Source organism: Phyllobates terribilis, unplaced genomic scaffold, assembly GCF_046119375.1.
Source record: "Phyllobates terribilis strain yellow unplaced genomic scaffold, ASM4611937v1 Scaffold_8__6_contigs__length_399053987, whole genome shotgun sequence".
Classification (NCBI taxonomy): domain Eukaryota; kingdom Metazoa; phylum Chordata; class Amphibia; order Anura; family Dendrobatidae; genus Phyllobates; species Phyllobates terribilis.
The window spans coordinates 289,848,693-289,871,876 of NW_027362768.1; the positions used below are offsets into that span (position 1 = coordinate 289,848,693).

The window sequence follows — 23,184 nt, forward strand, 5'->3', positions numbered from 1 at the left end:
AAATACTCGGCGAGCACCCGAGCGTTCCTAGCAGTGGGATACCCTGTGATCATCGAATGCTCAAGCGGTGCTTATAAAGGAAGAGTCAGACGGCCATATAACTCGGACGGGGATCACAACGTAATGCTCCGACTGGCCGTCGGCTCTCCCGGCCTGAACATGATAGCTGCATAGAGATACAAGCTGTCTCACTCGGGTAAGGAGAGCCAACGGCCAGTCGGAACATTGTGTTGCTATCGCCATTTCGAGTTATACGGCTGTCTGACTCTTCTCTAAAGGAAAGTCATTGGGGAAGATTTACTATACCTGTCTACTTTTTCAGGGTAAACTTAGGGAGCATTAACATTTATCGATTTTGCAGCGTTAAATGACTGCAGATCGGTAACTATTTTGCCGATCAGCAAATATATGAAGAACTAAACACAGAAGCCTTAAAGGTACTGTTATCAGAGCTCTCTATCCACTGTCAGTGAACAATGATGGTTAACAGCTAGCAGAGATCTTGACAACTATGAGGAAAAGTTGCATATTAGAATACTGCATTACTTTGCTGAAATCGTAGTCACTATTTAAAGGGGTTTTCCAGACTCCACATGAATTTTTGCAGCCACTCTATATGACTGCAGATGGCTGAATCCTCTCTTTTGCCAGCTTGAGCGGTCATCACCTGACCACATGTATGTGATTTGCATGCATGCAGAAACGTGCCAACAAGCAATATTTCTTTCTTCCATTGTGACGCCTATGAGAGAAGCCAATGAGAAGCTAATCGGCACGTGACCACATATTGCTCCAGCCAGTAAAAGTGCAGCATCCTGACAGTGTGCATGTTGCACACAGTCAAGATTCAGCAATACGCAGTCACATACAGTAGAGTATGTATGAAGAAGACCCCTTTAATTCTCCCCAATTTGCTGTCTGACATTACTAAATGGATTTATCATAGAAGTCCCAAAAGTCATCTTCTTCTTTGGGCGGTGAGACTGGAGGAGGCTGGACCTCTGGCTTCTCACTCTTAGCCTGGTGTCTCTCTTTTCTTGGCTTCTTTGGTGGTTGCACTGGTGAAGGAAGAGGAGGAACGTCTTTAGGAACTTTAGTCCGCGTAGGGAGTGAGAAGGTACGAGCTGATTTGGGCTGACTCTGCAGGATCTTGGCTATGGCTTCAGTTTTCACTAACATTGCAGACCAAATGGCTTATACAATAAAAAGAAGATGGATTAGATTAGATGTAAAATGAAAAAATATCACTAAAGAGTCAAAGAATCATAAGGCTATGTGCCCACGATGCAGAAAGTGCCGGGAAGCAAGGAGGAGCGCACCGCGGGCCGTCCGGAGGTAAGTATACATTTATTTTTTATTTTATTCTTTTTTTACAGCTTTTTTAATGGTACCTGGGTGTGGATGAGACTCTCCTCTCCTCTACACTCGGGTACCATCCGCACATTAGAACGCGCCAATTCCGCAAGTACAGATGAAGACTTGCGGAAATGGCGTGTTCTAATGCAAGTCAATGGTGGCGAAAACGCAGGGCTTCCGCAAAATAATTGGTAGTGCTGCGTTTTTTCCCGCAAAGATAATCCGCAGTGGAAATTTCCGCAGCATGTGCATAGCACATGCGGATTATCATTGGGGAACATGGCAGGCCTTCTACCATGCGTTTTTTAAGCGTTTCTGCAGCGTTTTTGCCGCTGCGGAAACGCTTAAAAAACGCATCGTGGGCACACAACCTAAAGCCCCCGTCTCACATAGCGAGATCGCTAGCAAGATCGCTGCTGAGTCACGGTTTTGGTGACGCAACAGCGACCTCACCAGCGATGTCGTTATGTGTGACACTTTGCAGCGATCAGGCCCCTGCTGTGAGGTCGCTGATCGCTGCAAAATGTCCTGGACCATTTTTTGGTCGTTGCCCTCCCGCTGGTCAGCACACATCGCTGTGTGTGACCAGCGGGACCAGCGATTAGGCTGGTAACCATGATAAACAGCGGGTTACTAGGGGCACACGCGCACTTAGTAACCCGCTGTTTATCAAGATTACCACTCTGCTACGGTGAGCGGTAACCTCCCGCTCACCGTAGCAGACTGGTAACCATGATAAAACAGCGGGTTACTAAGTGTGCATGTGCCCCTAGTAACCCGCTGTTTATCATGGTTACCAGCCTGTTCCTGCTTCAGCAGGCTGGTAACCAGGAGCAGGACATCGTGGAAAGATTCTTTCCACGATGTTACTGCTTCCCTGATCGCTGGTGAGCCTGCCTGTTTGACAGCTCACCAGCGATCACTTAGCGACGCACCAGTGATCCCAGCAAGGTCACATCGTTGTCGGGATCGCTGGTACGTCGTTATGTGAGACGGTACCCTAAAACCAAATAAGTAGGGAATCGGAAGAGGTAATTTTTCGAGAAACTGGTTTGCCAACCAATCTCAACTGGTAGAACAACTGCCAAAACCTGAAAAATAAGGGCTCAATAATGGGCTTGTCAGTTTTTGCTGATTCAACTTTTCAATGTAGAAGCTCAACATATAGCAAGTTAAATCCAGATCCCAAGAGTATAACTAGAGATGTGCTATATCTTGCCCACATTTCCGATGGTGATTCACAATTTCTGAAGACACTGGGGAACTTTGAATACATGGACTGGTGAACTGGTCATTAAAAATATCTTAACAAATATGTAGACTGCTATCATGTTTACAAAATGTTTGGTAAAACTTCCATTGACATCTGTGAACAGGTTTTCACTATGTAATCTAAGAGCAGCATAATTTGGGGTCTGAAATTCTGATTCCAGCGATGTGCCACTTACTGGGCTGCATGCTGTCATTTTGATACAGTCACTGTTTCTTTGCTGCAGATCTAGCAGAGCTCAAATGCTGAGCTCTGTATAACCCCGCCCACACCACTGATTGGCAGATTTTCTGTCAATGTACAGTGTACAGAGAAAGCTACCAATCAGTGGTGGGGGCGTGGTTGGACCAAGAGGCACGAGACCACTAGTCCTGTCGTGATAATCTCCTGCTGATAAAATACTGATTTCATTAAAAAAGCCCAGTAAGTGATATATTGCTGGAATCAAGGTCTCAACCCCCACATCATGCTGCTCTCAGATTACACAGCAACAACCTGCTTACAGATTCCATTTAAATTAAAAGTTCTGAATAAAGTTGACCTACTTCTTTTTAAAATGTCATTTATCTGAAGTCTCATAATGCAATATTACCATAGGTTCACATTGCATATTCATGGCACCTTAAGGCCTAGTGCAAACAGCTGTTCTTCACAGTCAATATATGGACCGCAATGCCAGGACTGACCTAGGCTCTTCTGATCCGAAATTACAGATAAGAGGCTGTGAGTTCAGGTTGTGAGACAAGCGGTCAGTCCTTGCATTACGGTCCATATATAGGCTGTGAAATATGGCGTCTGGACCTAGCCAAACTATTTTGTTGTGGGCCATCCTTTGTATAGGGAACCACACGTATCATAAGAGTCGGAAAAAAAGTTCAAAACTTTATCCAGCTATCGCCGATGACTCTGCCACAAGCACTCATGCTGCTGATTTAGTGCCATAAGGAGGAGGCAATAAGCTGGTGCTGGAAACCTGTCAGTGCTTTTACCCCAAGCGAAGAATCCAACATGGCCAAAAGATATTGTGTAAGAACTATTAGGCTGAGACCTATATACTATGAGATCAGTCCTAACAGGCAAAAAATGAAAATCAAACTTTAAAGAAATTTCCTAGACAATACATAGGAAATAGAAGACCCTGATTGCGACAAAATCAGTTTTATTGTCATTGATTACTGCTGCGATTCCCTGGTTCTCTGCTCTACAGCCTTCTTTATGTTCAGGAGAGTAAAGTTCTTCTCATGCCACCTGCCTGGAAAAGTAGAGGACACTGGTCAGCCTGAGCTTCGCTGCCGTATGCAGAATTGTGTCGTGCAGGATCACTAGCAAAACTAGCCCTGTGTGGGCGCCATATTGTCGAATTTTTCCAGTTTATGTAAGCTCCATGCAGAAACACAGTTGTGATATGCGAGAGACCACTGTCCCTATCTGTGACTTTGAAAATTGTTTAAGGGGAATCTGTCAGCAAGTTTTTGCTATGTAATATGAGAGCAGCTTGATGTAAGTGTAGAGACCTGGATTCCAGCGATGTATCACTTACTGGGCTGCTTGGTGCAATTTTGATAGAATCCCTGTTCTCTCTGCTGTAGATGTAGCGGTGCTCAGAATGCTGAGCTCTGTATAACCCCGCCCACACCCCTGATTCACAGCTTCCTGTGTACACTGTACATTGTCAGCAATCTGCCAATCAGTGGTGGGGGCGGGGTTACAGAGGTCAGCCTGACTGGCCTGCATATGAGACCTAGTCTGGCAGTGATAATCTCCTGCTGATAAAACACTGATTTATTGAAACTACAGCAAGCTGCTGAGGAAGTAACACATCGGGCGAATCAGGGCCTCTGTTCCTTCATCATGCTGCTTTCATATTCCATAGCAAAAACCTGCTGACAGTTTACTTTTAAAAATATCTACTGTCATGTACAATCTTACCGGCATTACCACTCAGCGATGGAAGCCATGATGCCAGTAATAAGGCAAATTACTGATGCAGCAACTGATTGGCTGCAGCGTTCACAAGCTGGACATAAGTAAACAAAGACAAGAAGCACTGCTGCAGAGTCGGTGCCTGTTCGTCGGAGAAAAGAATAAGTAAGTATCTTGTATTTTCTTTTAACATCCCTGATTGTTTTATAAAGGTTGGCTAACCCCTTAAAGTTTATGTAAAACCAAAAAAACTGAGCTGGACTATAAGCTGGTACACGTCCATAGTGTAAGGGCATGTTCACACTGTGGTTATTTCACAGACAACCCCCCCCCAAAAAAATCCAAAAATGAGCATATACCCTACAGTAAGTAAATAGTAATAGTACATGTAAATAACATAGGGCACTTAGTTAACGCTATTTTGATCAAAAAAATATAAAACCACCCCACCACATCAAGGTGTACCCATCGGGAGGTCCTAACCTGTCTCTAGTATTAAAACCTTACCATGTGTCAAACGATGTCAGTGTGAATACGGGCAGAGCATGACAGGCCCGACTGAGACACCCATCCATGGGAAGCTACACAGATAGAATATTCAGCTCAGAAAGAGGTGCCATGCCCCATGTTTGTATAAAATACAAGAGATTACAGCAAAACCAAAAAACTGAGCTGGACTATAAGCTGGTGTAGTGCAAAGTGTAAGAGCACGTTCACACTGTAGCCATTTTATAGACAAAAAAACAAGAAAAAAAAACAAAAATGAGCATATACCCTACAGCAAATAAGTCAGTAAATAGTAATAGTACATCTCAATTACATAGGGTACATAGTTAACGCTATTTTGGTCAAAAAAGCATAAAAGCCATCCCACCAAGGTCCTGTCCTGCTCTGCCCTTATTCACATTGACGTAGTTTCACTCATGGTAAGGTTTTAATACTAGAGACAGGTTAAGACCGTCACAATGGGTACACCTTGACGTGGTGGGATGGCTTTGTAAGCCAAAACAAGTAGTGAGTGATGAATGTAGAAGTGGTGACGTGTTTCTATTATACTTTTCCTCTGATTGTTCCTCTCCTGGTTTTGGCTTACAGATACTGATATAAAATACTGACCGAATACTGAACGTGTGAACATGGCCTAAGTGTTATTATTTTACTAGGGGAAAACACACGGATTGAGAAGGGGTTGTCGAAATAGTGGACAACCCCTTTAAAGACAGAAAACTGGTGTAAACTGTATGACGAATCAGCCCCCAACAGTATTAATGTGCATTTCAATAGCATTCAATTGTGACCAAATACTGAACATGTGAACAGGGCCTAAATGATAAAATACTAAAGAACTATTTTTTTTTGGTAAAGTAAAATTTGTGACTCCAAAGTCTGCATAATTTCAACCAGTACAAATATTTTAAGATGGCAACGAAGTTCAGAAACCAGGTTTTCTGTAATGGTAAAGGAGACAGAAGTAATTTTCCAGTAACTTTTGTTTGCTCCTATTCACATAAACTTAAAGAGGTTATCCAACTTTTTAAAAACAACAGGGGATGAAAAAAAAGCAAAAAACAGGGTACTTACTCTTTTTCCAGACAAGCAAGCACTGACCCTGCAGCGGTGCTTCTTGTCTTTGTTTATTGGTGGCCAGATTCTGACCGGTGCAGCCAATCAGTACCACAGCAGTCATGTGCCTTATTACTGGCATCATGATGCCAATGACTGAATAATAATATTGATAATATTTAGTTCAGATACCAGATTTTATGTAATGTTAAAGGGCAAAAGTACTTTTCCAGTAATTTTTCTATGCTCCTATTCACATAAACGTTAAGGAAAAAAAGAAGAATGAGTATATACCCTATAGACAGTAAATCAGTAATAGGTAATAGTACAATACTAATGGTATTCAGCGGTGTAGCTTGAAGAACGTTAGCCCACTGCTTTACTCCTTATGATGCCATGAGCTGATGTACTTACACATAAGATTTACATTTTCTATAAGCATGAATCATTCATTTGCATGTGTTGTGTGATTACTTCTTTGTACAAGTAGCGTGATAAGTCATTGTATCTCCTTTCATAAGCAGCCTGTACACTATAAAGGAAAGCTATCAACAGTAAATGATCTATTGTTTATATCTAACTTTTCTGTTAAATGTATTTTTTTGTCAATGTTGTTTTTTTCTGCATCACAATCTAAAAAATAGGAATCTTGCAATTTTTACACTGACTACTGGGGCTTTTTTTAGACTCTAACTTCCTGTTGTTTAAGGAAACAACATGTGTACATAGTCACAATGGTCATTGGAACAAGAAGGTGTGCAGGGTCACCTGTGTCATCGCCTGTTGTAATTGGTGGATCTTTTTGTTATCAGTTGTGTGTCATGTAATCCTGCCTCTAATGATGAGAAACCTGCTAAAAATGCTTACTGAAAGGAGCAAGCAGCAGGAGAATAATAAAACACCAGTGTCCAGTGTGAAAATTGCAGGCTATCATTTTTTTGTTTTTTAAAGCAGCACTCCTGTGAAAGTTTTTAAAGTTATCCTTTTAATATATTGCAATAATCATATTATATGGCACTATGTACTTACAATTGCTCATTTTGCTTTTCTACCCAGCTAATTTTTCTCTTTTCTCTGCTCTATGTAGAAGTAGGAAGTCTCTTTTCCCTGCAAAAAAACATTTCACCTCTTCAACTACTGACCCAGCTGCTTCCTCCTCCCCCCTGCCAGGTACTTTTGCAGTCACTCATGACTCATACAGGGAAAATTGACCTCCTGTTTCTACATACAGCTTAGAAGGATTTAGCTCGTTTTTAATCATATGATGTCATAGACCTTATGGAAAAGAGAAGAATTATCTGGGTAGAAGGGAAAATGAGCAATTGTAAGTACACAGTGCTATATAATATGATGATTGCAATATATTAAGAGGATAAAAACTCTGATGAGAGGAGTGCTTCTTTAAGAATGATCATGATGGCCCAAACGTATGGGAGTTAGCAAGTGTCAGCAGCAGCAGATCTTAGAGGGCAAAAAAGAGTCGGCTTGTTGGTGTTTGCAGTAAGCTTATTCCCCTTTTCTTATACAGCTAAATCTGGACATTGGGCTGAGAAGAGCATGCATGTTTATAGAGGAGTCAGGAGAGATAAGTGCTGACCCAACAAGAAATTGTTAAAATGGGGACAGTGATAATAATGTATACAAAGCGCTGTGGAATATGATGGCAATATATAAATAAGAATAATAATTATTAAATAATTAGAAAGACTATAGGTCCATACATGTATGACCTTCAATGCTTATGCCTGTTGGTGTCAGAACCTGACCCCACTGACCCACAGTGTATTAGAAGGACTACAATATATCAAAAATGTCTACTTACACTTTAAAGGGAACCTGTCACATTGGAAAATGCTATTTACCTGCAGATATAGGGGTAATCTTCAGGTATAGTTGAAACCAGAAGTCTACATACACTATATAAAAAGGCACATCTGCAGGTTTTTCTCAATAGCTTACATGAAATCAGAATAAACCTTTCCCGTTTTAGGTCAACTAGGATTACCATAATGTTTAATATTTGCCAAATGCCAGAATAATGAGCGCAAGAATGTTTTAAGGTATTTTTATTATCTACTGCAAAGTCAAAATTTTAGATACACTAAGTTACTATGCCTTTATACAATTCTGGACTGCCCATATGATGAGCTCATGTGTTTGGAAGCTTCTGAGGTTTTTTGGCAACATCTGATTTAATTAGAGACACATCTGTGGATGTATTTTAATTCACACCTGAAACACACTGCTTCTTTGTGTAAGATCATGGGAAAGTTAAAAGAAATCAGCCAACATATTAGGAAGAGAATTGTGGACTTGCACAAGTCTGGCTCATCCTTGGGTACAATTTCAAGATACCTGAAGGTGCCTCATTCATCTGTACGAACAATTATATGCAAGTATAAACAAGATGGGAATGTCCAGCCATCATACCGTTCAGGAAGGAGACGGATTCTGTGTCCCAGAGATGAATGTACTTTGGTTCGACATGTGCATATCAACACAAGGACAAAAGCAAAAGACCTTGTGAAGATGATGGCGGAAGCTGGTAAGATTGTTTCAATATCCACAGTGAAACAAGTACTGTATCAACACGGGATGAAAGGCTACTCTGCCAGGAAGAAGCCATTACTCCAAAAGAAAAGGAAAAAAGCCAGATTAATGTTTGCAAATGCACACAGGAACAAAGACCTTCATTTTTGGAGACATGTCCTGTGGTCTGATGAAACTAAAATTGAACTTTTTGGGCATAATGACCATCTATAACCACCGCTCCACCATACCGCTACACGACCAGCTCTACCCTCACCTACTGCATCCTCACCCATCCCTTGTAGATTGTGAGCCCTCGCGGGCAGGGTCCTCGCTCCTCCTGTACCAGTCGCTGTCACATTGTGTTCAAGATTATTGTAATTGTTCTTGTATTATACCCCTTTTTCACATGTAAAGCGCCATGGAATAAATGGCGCTATAATAATAATAAATAATAATAATAATCTATACGTTTGGAGGAAAAAGGGAGAAGCTTGGAAACCTAAAAACAGCATTCCAACTATGAAACACAGGGGTTGGCAGCATCATGTTATGGGGTTGTTTTGCTGCAGGAGTGACTGGTGCACTTCACAAAATAGATGGCATCATGAGAAAAGAAAATTATGTGGCAATACTGAAGCAACATCTCAAGACATCAGCCAGGAAGTTAAAGCTTGGGCAGAAATGGGTCTTCCAGATGGACAATGACCAGATGCATATTGCCAAAATGGTAACAAAGTGGCTTAAGGATAATAAAGTTAATGTTTTGGAGTGGCCATCACAAAGCCCTGATCTCAATCCTATTGAAAATTTATGGGAAAAGGTGAAAAGGCAGGTGCGAGCAAGGCGACCTACAAACCTGGATCAGTTACACCAGTTTTATCAGGAGGAATGGGCCCAAATTCTGACCAACTATTGTGAGAAGCTTGTGGAAGGATATCCCAAACGTTTGACCCAAGTCATTCAGTTTAAGGGCAATGGTACCAAATACTAATGAAATGTATGTAAACTTTTGACTTTGCAGTAAGTAATAAAAATGCCTTAAAACATTCTCTCTCTCTCATTATTCTGGCATTTGGCAAATATTAAAAATTATGGTAATCCTAATTGACCTAAAACGGGAAAGGTTTATTCTGATTTCATGTCAGATATTGAGAAAAACATGCAGATGTGTCTTTCTATATAGTGTATGTAAACTTTTGGTTTCAACTGTAAATAGCATCACAATGCTGCCTGGCCACTTTGCGGCGGCTACCGGAAGAAAATGAACTTATTCCGTCTGGAGCCATCAGCTTTCAGTTGCAGGATCGATGTAGGGAGCGATTACAGTGACCACTTACAACACCGTTTACTGTACTGTGAGAAATGGCTGTAAGCATGGCCTGGCATGTTGAGTGACAGCCGGTTCTGCAGCACATCTGTGCAGAGTGAGCCATCAATCAAAGTGTCGGGGCGTGCTTACTGCTGCCTCTCAAAGTATAATGAGCAGTGCTGTGAGTGATGACTGTAGCTGCTCTGTGTACGCCCCCATGACTGAAAGCCAGCAGCTCCTGGGACAAAATAAGTTTGCTTTCTCCCAGAAGCTGTACTTTCAATAAAGAGGCCAGGCAGCATTGTAAAGCTATTTACTGGCAGATTAACACTATATCTGCAGATAAATAGATTTTTCCAAGGTGACAGGTTCCATTTAAATTTCTATGGCTAAATTTATGTTTAAGCCTTTGGGACCCACAGGAAAAGGGGTCACAATTTCTGAAAATCTACCGTACAGCTATTATATATACTAGTTTTTTTAAAGAATTGTTTTTCCCCTTTTTTGGCTCCCCCTTTTTTTTAAATATTACAGCAACCAGTTTAATTAACATCAAATAAGTATGTGGGGGAAATGCTGGTTCTACGTAAAGAGATCAGGTGAGTATGGAGGTCTACATGCAATGCCCCAAGGGAGAAAAGTATGCAAATTAGTGCTGTCAAAGAATGCAATAAAACAGGGATACATGCCAAACTAGAAACCCATCTATGAAAAACTGGCTTTGTAGTGTTTGACCCTTATTGTCTGGCTGGCTAAGTTCACAGTCCTTAGAATCATAGAATCCTAGAATGTTAGAGTTGGAAGGGACCTCCAGGGTCATAGTGTCCAACCCTCTGCTCAATGCAGGATTCACTAAACCATCTCAGACAGATGTCTGTCCAGCCTGTGTTTGAAGACTTCCATTGAAGGAGATCTCACCTTGAGGCAATGATGAAGTACTGGATGGACAACGCACTCAGCTGGCCAGACTGCTTTACACTGATGAAAGGCAAACACCCCGAAACAGCAGTCTGTGGATGAGTTATTGGCTTGGAATTTATCTCTGGTCATGTTGCAAGGCTCGTTAAAGGGTCTGACACTGACTTATAGGGTAACACTAGCTACCTCTCGGGACTTGCTAGTTAGTTTCTTTTGCTAAATTGCATGAATTGACCAATCAGTTACAGAAATATGTTTTAAAAAAATATAAGAGAACATAAAAGAGGCACATAAGGGTGTAACTATAGCAGGTGCAGAGGTTGTAGTTACATCCAGACCCAAGTACCTAAAGGGGCACATCATTCCTACTACCACACGGATTGATTCTTGTACTATCATGGCCCATGACACTTTTTGGGACCAGGAACTTCAAGTTATTTCTCTGGGCATGCAAGTAAATTCTCTAAAGCAGGGTTCCCCAACTCCAGTCCTCAAGGCCCACCAACAGGTCATGTTTTCAGGATTTCCTTAGTATTGCACAGGTGATGGAATTATTGCCTGTGTAATACTAAGGAAATCCTGAAAACATGACCTGTTGGTGGGCCTTGAGGACTGGAGTTGGGGAACCCTGCTCTAAAGGATACTAAATTAAATGATAAATACCTAACTCGTCGGTTTTCCTTCCATGCCAGTGATGATTATTGTGTTTTTCCAGCCTTCCCTTTTCATTCACTTCTGCTGTATAGGAGTCATGCACCAAGCTGTTCTGTTTCATAGGCACCCCTGCAAGACGGGTAAGCTGTGAGATCCGATATATTACAAGACTGGAGAACTGATTGTTCACAGCGAGCAAATTGGAAAGTGGGAACAGAGGCTGATTTAGAATATCAGTGAGCACAAATCAGACAAGTGGCAGCTTCTCAGACGCTGGCTGACAAGTGACAGCTTCTCATATATTGGCTGAGAAAATATATAACATTGCAATATAAAAAAGCGATAACTGAGCAACGGAAAGCAATAACTCATAACTGGCATCGACGCTCGTTCAGTCACTCATTGGACACAGCCTGTTATCCAGACTTAAAGGAGATTGACCGTCCTGCTGTTGCACCTTGGCCCAAGTGCCCGAGAAAGTCCAAAAGCCGCTGTGGCACAAACTATAAGAATACACCATTATCATAAATAGCGCATGGTAGGCTACAGATTTTGCCCTGGAAACCAAGAGTTCTGGGGGAGACTACTCACTCCTGGTATTGATGATTTGCCTTCTTACCGTTCCCTACATCTGCTCAGTCCTAAACAAAAACTGACCAGCACCTCCTAGCTAGTGCGAACAGGTGTAAGACAACAGTTATAAAAAATATATAGCTGCACTCTAGTAAATGAATACAATTGGAGCTACATTAGCATGCACCTGTTCACACTAGCTAAGAGGTGCTGGTCAGTTTTTTCTCTTATATACAGCATGAACCCCCTCTTAGCCTCCTATCAACAGTATAAGCCCCATATAGCCTCCTATATACAGCATGAGCCCCACATAGCCTTTTATATACAGCATGAGCCCAACATAGCCTCCCATGTACAACATATGCCCCACATAGCCTGCCACGTACAGTATGAGCCCCACATAGCCTCTTATGTACAGTATGAGCCCCACATAGCCTCTTATATGCAGCATGAGCTCCACATAGCCTTCTATGTGTGGCGCCCCTGAGAGTTCAGTCGCCACAGAGGTACTGCACCTCACCCAGAGGTGTGGTGTCTCCTTCTCTCAGGTAAGGAGAGAGTGCTGCCTGGAACCCCAACACCCACATTCAACACTACACTGCTCCAGGCCGGCTGGAAGGGCAAGATGCAATGTGTTCCCTGCTAAGCCCTTTCCCTGGCTGGAGTGGGGGGAACCCAAAGGTAGAGGGAACCAGTAGTGGATGTGGGTGGAGGAAGCAGTTTAGGGGAGCACCATAGTAGGAGATATAAAAAGGGAAGGCATCTTAGGGTGGCAGGTCAGTGCAGTACAGCACAGTAGGAGAAGTTAGTCAGTCGGGGAGCAGAGTCTCTTTAGGAGCTCTGCTCCACAAGTGGGGCCTAGTGCTAGAGGCCCAGGAGGGGAGCAGAGGAGGAAGGCTCCGATCTATAGAAGGGATCCTAGGGGGTACGGCGAGTGCAGGACGGCACCCGTACGCCCAGAATCTGTCAGAAGACAGAGGGATCAGGCCGCAAGAAGGGGACCGGCCCCTGGACCAGCCGTGTTACTCCAGGTCTCGGCTGGAAAAACCGGAGGCTTCTGGCTTTTATAGTTCAGTTGCCGAAGCCTCATTCTAATCCTCGTGAGGGTCAAGCAGGTCCGGGAACTCCAGTTAGACAGGAGGGACTTCAGAGCACCCGAGCGGGACTGAGAGTGGGGAAGTGCAGGGCAGGAGGGAGAAGACCCAGCGTGAAGTCGGTCTAGAGAGGAACACAAGAAAGCGGGGTTCCGTCAGGTGCTCCTAACCTACCTGAGGAAGAGCTGAACCCCCGGACTGGTGTACGCAGCGCGACGTGGGAGGCTGTAAGCTGGACAGTGCAACCTGAGGAACTTAACAACTGTGAGTAAAGACTCGGATGACTGCACCGTCTTTCCCCCTGCACTACAACACCCAGCGCAACCAACTATATCTACACTGCCCTGGAGCTAGCTCTTCCTGTGGAGAGCCACACCATCCCTGCTGCAGTAACATCAGCTTCAGAGGACTGCTCCGCAGCGGCGGCTTCCTTTGGCCGCACTCCACAGGTGGCGTCACGAACTTCATAAATCCCCCTATAAATAAAAACCCCCCTTTTTATTGACCGCCCTGGGTCACGGACCGTGCCAGCCACCATGATATCCCCCACCGGCATCCATAGGCCCGGTTGCCGAGTACACCCCACGGCTCTGGGGGCTCGTCATATGCAAAGTATGATTCCCCACGTAGCCTACCATATACAGCATGAACCCAAGATAGCCTCTGATATACAGCATGAGCTCCACATAGCCTTCTATGTACAGTATGAACCCCACATTGCCTTCTATGTACAGTTTGAGCCCCACATAGCCTTCAATATAAAGCATGAGCCCCACATAGCCTCCCATAAACAACATGAGAACCCACATAGCCTCTTATATACACTATGAGCCCCCAAATAGCCTCCTATATGAAGTGTGAGCCATACATAGCCTCCTATACACAGCATGAGTCACACACAGCCTTCCATTATACAACAGGAGCCCCCACATAGCCTCCTATATACAGTATGAGCCCCACAAAGCCTCTTATAAACATACAAACATCACATACACATGAAAAAAAACAACACATACTCACCTCGCTCCCATTCCCTCGGCTCTCTGCTCTCTCTGATGCACTGACTCTCCACAGTGCTTTGCTGACACAATGACATGACGTCAACACGTCAGCTTGCTCAGTCGCACATGCTGATTGGTGGAAGATGCAGCTAGCGGTGTTGTCCACCACCAATGTATTCACCGCTGTTTGCATCCCAAGGATGTAGTTAGCGTTAACAGCCAGACAGTCGGATGTGGCCCATGGGCCACAGTTTGCCCAGGTCTGCACTAAAAAGACTAAAAAATATATTATTATCTATTATAATATTTATATAAAAAATAATAATATAATTACTCAAAAACTCAGAAAAAAACATAAATAATAATTATTCCCAGTTTAAAAATAAAGAAATAAAAAATAAACATATCTATAAACAGCATAAAAGTACAATCTATCAAAACATAAAAGAAATTAACCAATATGGCAAACACTATAAAGACAAAAAAAAAGAAGAAAAAAATTGATTTGTAAGTTTTTCACCATTTCATCCCAATTGGAGTTTATTTCCCATTTTCTCGTATATTGTATGTTAAAGTAAACAGTGTCAGCTCAAAACTACAAATCATACCGCAAAAAATAAGCCCTCATACAGCTACGTTGATGAAAAAAATTAAAAAATTATAGCTCTTGGAAGACGGGGATGAAAAATATCGAAAGTGTAAAAACTAAAAATCGCCAGATCCTGAAAGGGTTAATGAAAGTCGTCTTATAGCTTTCAACAACGCATTTCGACAATGTTGATGGGAGAAACAACGACAACTTGCAGTAGCTTAGATTTTGGACCAGACAACCCCTTTAAACACTTTGTTGCTCCGATCTTCTTCTGAATCACGTGGCATCGTTTTTACTATGTAAGACTATCGAGTCTTGTTCTGATATTCCATAGGCTTACATGGTAAAAGCAAATTCTGGTCTGCACATAACCCCAGTGTGATCCGGCAAATCTAATTTAAAGGGAATCTGTCACCAGGTTTTTGCTATGTAATCTGAGAGCATCATGATGTAAGGGCTGAGAGCCTGATTTAAGCGGTGTCTCTTAATTTACTTATTTACTACTTACTTGCTTTTTTATTTCAATAAAATCATTGTTTTATCAGCAGGAGATTATCCCTACAGGACTAGCTGTCTCATGCCTCATAGTCCAACCACGCCCCACCACAACTTATTAGCAGCTTTCTGTCAATATATAGTGTACACAAAAGCTGCCAAACAGTGTTGTGGACGGGGTTACACACAGCTCAGCATTCAGAGCTCTGCTACATCTGTAGCAGATAAACTGTGATTGTATCACAGTGAACTAAGTGACACATCACTGGAATCAGGGTCCCTGTTCCTACATCATGCTGTTGTCAGATTACATAACAAAAGCGCACTGATAGATTCCCTTTAAAGTCACATGACCGGAACGGAGCTAGAAACCAGGGAAGACGGCAAACGGTAATTATTTTAATACTGCTACACTTCACATATTTAGAGAAGTTTAGATTATAAAATCAGACAGTCTATATCCCCCAACCAGTATCTGGCAACTTACTTGTTTATTTTTTACTATCTCAATTACCAATGATGCCCAATCAAATTAGACTAAAGTTGGTGAAAATGTATAATTTTAACCAGAATGGACTTTCAAAATTTAGCAATGAACGATCGCTGTAGACTACAGCCATTGGCTGAATCAAAGTCGTCTGTGTTTAAATTTTTTTTCTAACTTTTGGCCAAAAAAGCTTACATTCATGAACATCTTTGAAGGAACAGTCCCGGGAAGATCTCTCGTCCTGTATCCATTGGTATTGGACATGTATGGCCAGCTTGAACAACTGCATGAGCCAATATAGACTAAAATGTACATAGTTTAGTCTGTGAAACAATCGTTAAGCTGGCTATACACATGAGATAGTGGTCAGCTATCTATCCTGGCTCTCCCATGCACTTTTCATGGGGGCGTGAGGAGAAAACTGCTGCTGACATGTCTGGCACTGGCTTTCTCTTATTTTCCCTTTGAACACATTAGAACGATCGTTCAGCTAAAAGCTATTTCTCCTGACTCCCCTCTGTGAAAAAAACACTGCCAGAATCATCTTACAGCGGTTTATTTCCCCTGAGATTAAAAGGATTAGGCGTTGAAACGCCAATATCCAATCTTTCGCTTCCCCAATATCATCTATTGAAGGAAGAGTTAGGAGATCGCCATATACATCTTGTCCCACTGAAATCAGAGAGCTCAACTGACTTTCATCTAATGTATATGAAGGCCTTTAAAACCTCCAAAACCATAGGATAAAAGTCATCCAAACTTGCCAATTTCAGCAGAATCGTCTTACTATTTTATGTGTATGGCCTCCAACCGATCATATCAGTAGACCATGAGGATCAAGCAGTTGGAATTCGATAGCTGCTTGGGAGTCGGGAGAGATAGCAGTCAGCCAAACCCCAGTCCAATCAACAGTTATCTAATGTGTATGGCCTGGTTTAGGTCAACGGGTGTTGAACCCTCACATAACGTCTATCCAATGTGTATGACCACCTTTAGTTTAGCCTATTCCTGCTATTAACATTGTTCTATTTTGCTTGTAGTGAAAGTTCTAGAGCCTGAGGTTTCCTAAAACTAGGTCTCTTGCATTCTACATAGATTATTTTAAACAAATCAATCCAGGATCCAATAAATATTTAGAAGAAGGCTCGAAAGTAAAGAAGGTTTAAGTAGGCAATAAGAGATGGAGTAAGACCTGGAAATAGATTACTACGGAGGCAATGTCCCAGCTCATAATAGATCTTGTGTCGATAATCCTCCATGAAACAGGTCTCCATTCTTAGTCTGGGTATGTAGTAATCTTGGTGGCACTGTGTTCTCGCCTTACTCAGAGAGCTTCTTACCTACGTTGGACAAGGAGAAAATCTTCGTTAAATGAATTTTGGGCAGAAGATTGAAAAATGTTCTACACCACACATCTTACCTGCTCTGGAGAGATAAGTTGGTCAACCACGTGGCTGCCATACTTATGTCTAATGTTAGCTGGGACCAGGTCCCTCATAAGTTCTTGACAATTTGTTCTATGTGCTGGAGATGTATTACTTCTTATATCTAAATTTCCATTTTGGTTGCTCGTAGTCTGATGATTCGCACGGTACAAATTTGCTGAACTCATTTGAAGCTTCTTCTTATGATGATGGACTATATGAGAGGGAACGGATCTTGGGTGAGGTAAAGATGGGTCGCACTTGATGACTAGAAGCAAAAGATAATAGGAGATGCTAAATTCCTTTAGGGTATATTTACAAGGAGTTTTATGACAAGGATATGTATGGCAGATGTTTTTAGCACATTTTTGGGTATGTTTTTTTTAGCTTGGGATGTTTTTTCTGCCTCAATTGATTCATAAGTCAAATTTGGAGCGTTTTTCAAGCAGAAGTGCCTCAAGAATTGACATGTTGCTTCTTGTTCCAGTTGGGAAAAAACAGAACCTTATGTATTATAGCAGTGTTTCCTACTGAAATGAATAGGAAGCTTATTGAAAGAGTATTTGAAGTGGTTTCTCACGTAAATTTGTGAGCAGAATCTGGTTCAACATTCAAGATAAAAAACTCTGCATAAACATACTATTGGCTGCTTTCAGACATTTTTTTTTAAGAAAAAAAAAGTTTTTTCCTGCCATTTTTTTACTGCGTTTTTTTTTTAATTAAAAACCAGCAGCCAGATGAACTGTTATAGTGAGATATAAAATGAAAACAATATTTGTTTTCTGATCTTTTACTGCATTGTTTGAGTCATTTCTTTTGGTTTTAGTTTTTCTAGTGCATGGCCTCAGTATAGAATTTTTTTTTATGGCATTTTCACTCCCTTAGACTTGAGAAATCCCCTAAAAATGCATGTTTCATTGATGTAAATAGAAAAAAAAGCCAATAAAAATGTTTTTTTTAAAAAGATGAAAAAGCCTGAAATTCATAGCATTTTATAGAAGCAGGGAAAAAAAAGCTGAAAAAAGTATGTGAGAAAGAGGCCCTAATGTATCACTTAAGGTACAATAGAAATATGACAATTCTGTGCCATTTAGCAAAACTGTGAATGCAATGTGTTAAAAGCATCGGGATCTAAAAGTCATGTAATGAGTAATGGCGTACATAGAGGCAGCACATTTTCCATTTTCCGGTGAGTGATGCAACTTTTCTTGACGGAGAGTGGAGCAATGATAAACATGTCTGGAATAATAAAAGTCTATTCTGTGCAGAGATTACTGTAGATTAATGGATTGTGCACGTATGTCATAACTTTTTCTGGATATATTGGAAGAGGGGGAGTTAATTGCATTGAGTGCTGAAGCAGAGAAGGTTCGTATACAAAAAGTTATCATAAAGCAATTAGATTCCATAGATTTCCATTCCCCCAAAACGCAAATTAAACTACGTTCATTTTAAAAAGGAAATTCCATCTGCGATCCTGTATGTGCACACTGACACTGGAGGAGCCCAGCGGTGCGCACAGTCTCAAGGAGAGCACACTCTGATCCCTGGCTCCTATCTGAAGTCTTCTGGGTGTGTTAGTGTAGTAAGCAGTGGCTGCAGACAGGAGCCAGGGATCAGAGTGCGCCAGTACTGACACTGTGTGCACCGCTGGGCTCCTCCAGTGTCAGTGTGCATAGGAATATGGATTGAGTTCAGGCAGTGCTCGCTTTGGGTAAGCGAGATCTGTCAATCAAGATCAGGGAAAGTTCTCGAAGTGCAAATTGGTGGGCGTGACGGTGCAGTGAGCATTGGCCATATCAAATGTGCACCAATGCACCCTCATTTGCATATGAAGTAAAATTTGATTTCTCTGTCACAAAAACTCTAAAATATACATGCTGGTATATTTTTTTATAGGGGCTATGTCCCCCCTATATAAATGTTTAAGTAGTTTAATTTTCATTTTTGGGGGTGATAAACTCCCTTTAAAAAATTTCCCAAGACCATTAGTTACTAATACAGTGCATTTCAAGGGGTAGAGTCAAGAAATTCAAGGCATCAGAGATCAAATAAAACATCAATTTTAAGACCCCTATACAGATAGCTGTTAACTATCTTTTGTGACTCTTCCATTAACTTGAACGATTGGCCTGGGTGCGCTATAAGAAAGCCGCTTCCAAACTCTTGTGACAAAACAGTTTATCTCCAGAGAGAATAAAAGGATCGGCTGCTGAAATTTAACAGGCCAGATCCTTCTCTCCCACAACATCATGTATCGAGAAAGAGTTGAGAGGACCCTGTACACATTAAGTGGTCGGCTAAGCATGTTGATATTGTGGCGCCCCTGAGGGTTCGGTCGCCACAGAGGTACTGCACCTCACTCAGAGGTGTGGTGTCTCCTTTTCTCAGGTAAGGAGGGAGTGCTGCTCGGAACCCCAAACACCCACATCCAACACTACACTGCTCCAGGCCAGCTGGGGGGGCAACATGCAGAGCGCAGCTGCTGAGCCCTGACCCTGGCTGGAGTGGGGGGAACCCAAAGGTAGGGGGGAACCAGTAGTGGGTGTGGGTGGAGGAAGTAGTTAGAGGGAGCACTTTGGTAGGAGTATAAAATAGGGAAGCCATCTTAGGGTGGCAGAATAGTGAGATCAGTCAGAGGAGAGTAGTTCAGAAGAACAGCTCGGGACAATTCAGAAGAACAGTCCAGGGGCAGAGTCTCATTAGGAGCTCTACTCCACAACTAGGGCCAAGTCTGTAGGCCCAGGAGGGGAGCAGGGAGAAGGCTTCGTTCTGTCAAAAGGGATCCTAGGGGGTACGGCGAGTGCAGGACGGCACCCGTACGCCCCGAATCTGTCAGAAGACAGAGGGATCGTATGCCGCATTCTAATCCCCAGGACGGTCAAGCAGGTCCGGGATCTGACGTACAGGAAGGACTTCAGAGCACCCGAGCAGCATTGAGAGTGGGCAGCGCAGGGCAGGAGGGAGAAAGACCCAGTGTGAAGTCGGTCTAGAGAGGAACACGAGAAAGTGGGGTTCTGTCAGGCATTCCTAAATCCCCTGAGGAAGAGCTGAACCCCTGCCTGGTGAACGCAGCGCGACGTGGGAGGCTGTAAGCTGACAGTGCACCCTGTGGAACTAAAGAACTGTGAGTAAAGACACGGATGACTGCACTGCACCGCCTCTGCCCAATTATTTCGTCTGCGCCATCATTCCCTCCCTGCACTACAACGCCCAGCGCAACCACCATTCACCTACACTGCCCTGGAGCTAGCTCTACCCGTGGAGAGCCACACCTTCCCTGCTGCCGTAACACCAGCTCCAGAGGACTGCTCCGCAGCGGCGACTCCCTCTAACCGCAATCCACGGGTGGCGTCACGAACACTTAAATCCCCTATAACTATTCCCCTTTTGAGTGACCGCCCTGGGCCACAGACCGGGCCCGCCACCGTGATATCCCCCGGCAACCAGAGGCACGGCTGCCGAGTACCCCACGGCCCTGGGGGTGCGTCAATATCGATGAATTTGGATGAATTTATTTTAATATTTATAGGGACCTGTATTTATTTTATCAGATTAAAAAAAAGACTTAAAGAGGTTGTCTACTACTTTTTCATTGATGGCCTATCTTTAGGATAGGTCATCAATATCTGATCGGTGGGGTGTGCGACACCTGACACCCCTGCCAAGCAGCTGTTACCGGTGCCGGCGACCAAAAGTTCTCGGACGCTGCGGGACCACAGTAGCTCAGTCACTTCTATAGTGGCCACGTCCAGGTACTACAGATCAACCCTCTATGAAATGAAAAGGGGGTTTATTTGTAGTATCCGGCCACGGCCACTAAAGTTTTGACGGAGATGCTGTGTTCCAGGAGCATTCGAGAACTTCTGTCCGCCGCCAGCAACAGTTGATTGGTGGGAGTGCCGGGTGTCGCTCCGAAACCGATCAGATGTTGATGACCTATCCTACTGATAGACCATCAATAAAGAGTAGTGGCCAACCTCTTTAAGCACCCAAACCACATTAGACAGCTATCTCTCCCGACTCCTCCATACTGGCTGAGCGCTCTTGTGTTCTCTATGACAGAGCCGGTGCAGCCGCTAAACAATTGTCTGTTGATATTCCAGTGGCCGGATCCTTCTTTCCCTTGATGTAATCCATTGTTGGACAATGGGGAGGCCACCTTAGATATTAGATAATCGGACTACTTTTATCCAATGTGTATTGGGGCCTTTAGATCTATAATTGCCATCTCTCCAGGTACGTTCGGGAGGCTCCTAGAGATAAAAACTGATACGAAAATTCTCGGTGATATATAAAGGACCAGAAAATCCAGACATGGGGACATTCAGCACATCTAGTTGACTAGCATACTCGGAAATACTTCTTGTGTGAGCGCTCAGTATACGTGCTAGTTACTGTAGAATCATTTATGGTTCTCATGCATGGTTTTGCTATGAAGACAAGAGGAAAGGGTCTGTGTCAGTCAGTCTCATCTCACCTGAGCTTTTAGCCTCCATTTACGGCGTCCACATAAGTTCAGCAGAGAAGCGAATCTCACAATGCTCATTTGCTCATTCTCTTTCACCCATTACACCGGTTGCTAAGAAACTATTTTGTTGTCGTCGTTATGGGGAAGGAGTGGAAAGAAGAGGCCAGAATGTCAGTCAGCACAATTCTCCCTCTTACCTCTAGATGGCGCTGCCTCATAGCAGGAGAAAGCGCAGTCATTTATCAACCCTTCCTACATCTCTAGAAGATTGTTCTGGGAATTGCAACCCCAAAGTTTATTAAAAGTTAAGTCGCTTTTAATAAAAGTAACCATTTTCTCTATTAGTTATTTGACAAAAAGTCAGAAATTTTAAGGGGAAAAAAAAATCCAAGCTATTCTTACTTCCCCATAGGATAGGAAATACATCTGAATTCAATATGAACGCTGCAGTTCAGTAATGTAGTTTGTGTCCAGATCTTTCACTCCGGGCAAAGATGCAATTCGCTTAAAGGCAGACTATTTTGGCGAAATCTTTCTGTAATGACCACTATTTTCATCTACCAGGATGTGGTGCAGGAGCTTCATGAAAATGGAATAAACTCCACGGACGTACATTGATAAACCTGCCTCATTTACTTTTTGCATTACAGAATTGATTTTCCACAGAAGTGGATGTTACTGGCAGAAGCCATCATTTAATACTGCAATTTATTAATCTGCACTACTGCAAGTGGTCTGCAGCCAGAACATCCTGAGTCATGAATTAACCCTATTGCTGTTTATAGTGAGGATTCATAGCGATGCAGAAGACTGGGTCATTAAGTATATCATGACCAGAACACTGATCAGTCACAATTAGAGTTGGTGCAAATCAATTTGTCCATCGGCCCTGACCGTAATCTGTGGGTGCCGAACAGGAGCAGAAGAACCTCCTTCAAGGTGTCCGTTGCTCTTCTTTTGATTGGCCTGGCCTGATATGACGTCAACATTGCGGTGTGACATCACCCCAGGCCGGTTGATTAAAAAAAGAGCCGTAGATGCCATCAGGTAAGAGGTGGTTCTCCGGCTCCCATCCTACGGCCACTGATCACTGTTGTGGCCGATGGTCTGGGATGTGCTAATCGATTTTCATCAACTCTAGTCATGGTATATTGAGTGATTGCACATGCTGCACGTATCTGAAAATCTGTCCACCATGATGCCCAATGGCCTCCGAAGATCCACCCAACAGCAGAAGCCAATGTCCGAACGACTCTGAAACAAAGCTGCCGTGTGTAGTCTCATCCTAAGGACTCATTTAGATGCCCGTTTTTCACAAATAGAACATGTACCTATGATATAGTCTATGGGGCTATTCATATGTTCAGTTTATTTGTTGGATCGAGTGGTCCTTGCAAAGTTGAAGAGACTTGTCTGATATTGATCCGAGTGTTGGATCAAAGTTGGCATCGAATGTCTACGGGTCTGTGAAAAGAAAAAATCAGACAGCACGCAGACGCCATCCGTGTGCTGTCCTTTTTTC

General features: G+C 42.9%; 1 protein-coding gene across 2 annotated transcripts; it reads right to left on the bottom strand.

Annotated features, from left to right (window-relative positions):
- Nucleotides 1-236: 236 nt before the first annotated feature.
- On the bottom strand, nucleotides 237-21,816 carry CIMIP4 (ciliary microtubule inner protein 4). Of its 2 annotated transcripts, none has more exons than XM_073644376.1 (5): nucleotides 21,672-21,816; nucleotides 17,188-17,459; nucleotides 16,960-17,107; nucleotides 11,535-11,654; nucleotides 237-1,058 (listed from the first exon to the last, which is right to left on the bottom strand). In XM_073644376.1, the coding sequence occupies exons 1-5, from the start codon at nucleotides 21,688-21,690 to the stop codon at nucleotides 928-930; spliced, it is 690 nt and encodes a 229-aa protein (XP_073500477.1). In that variant the 5' UTR covers nucleotides 21,691-21,816; the 3' UTR covers nucleotides 237-927. The 2 variants fall into 2 exon arrangements, with proteins under 2 accessions (XP_073500477.1, XP_073500476.1); XM_073644375.1 differs by having other exon boundaries at nucleotides 237-1,193.
- Between the last annotated feature and the right edge of the window lie 1,368 nt (nucleotides 21,817-23,184).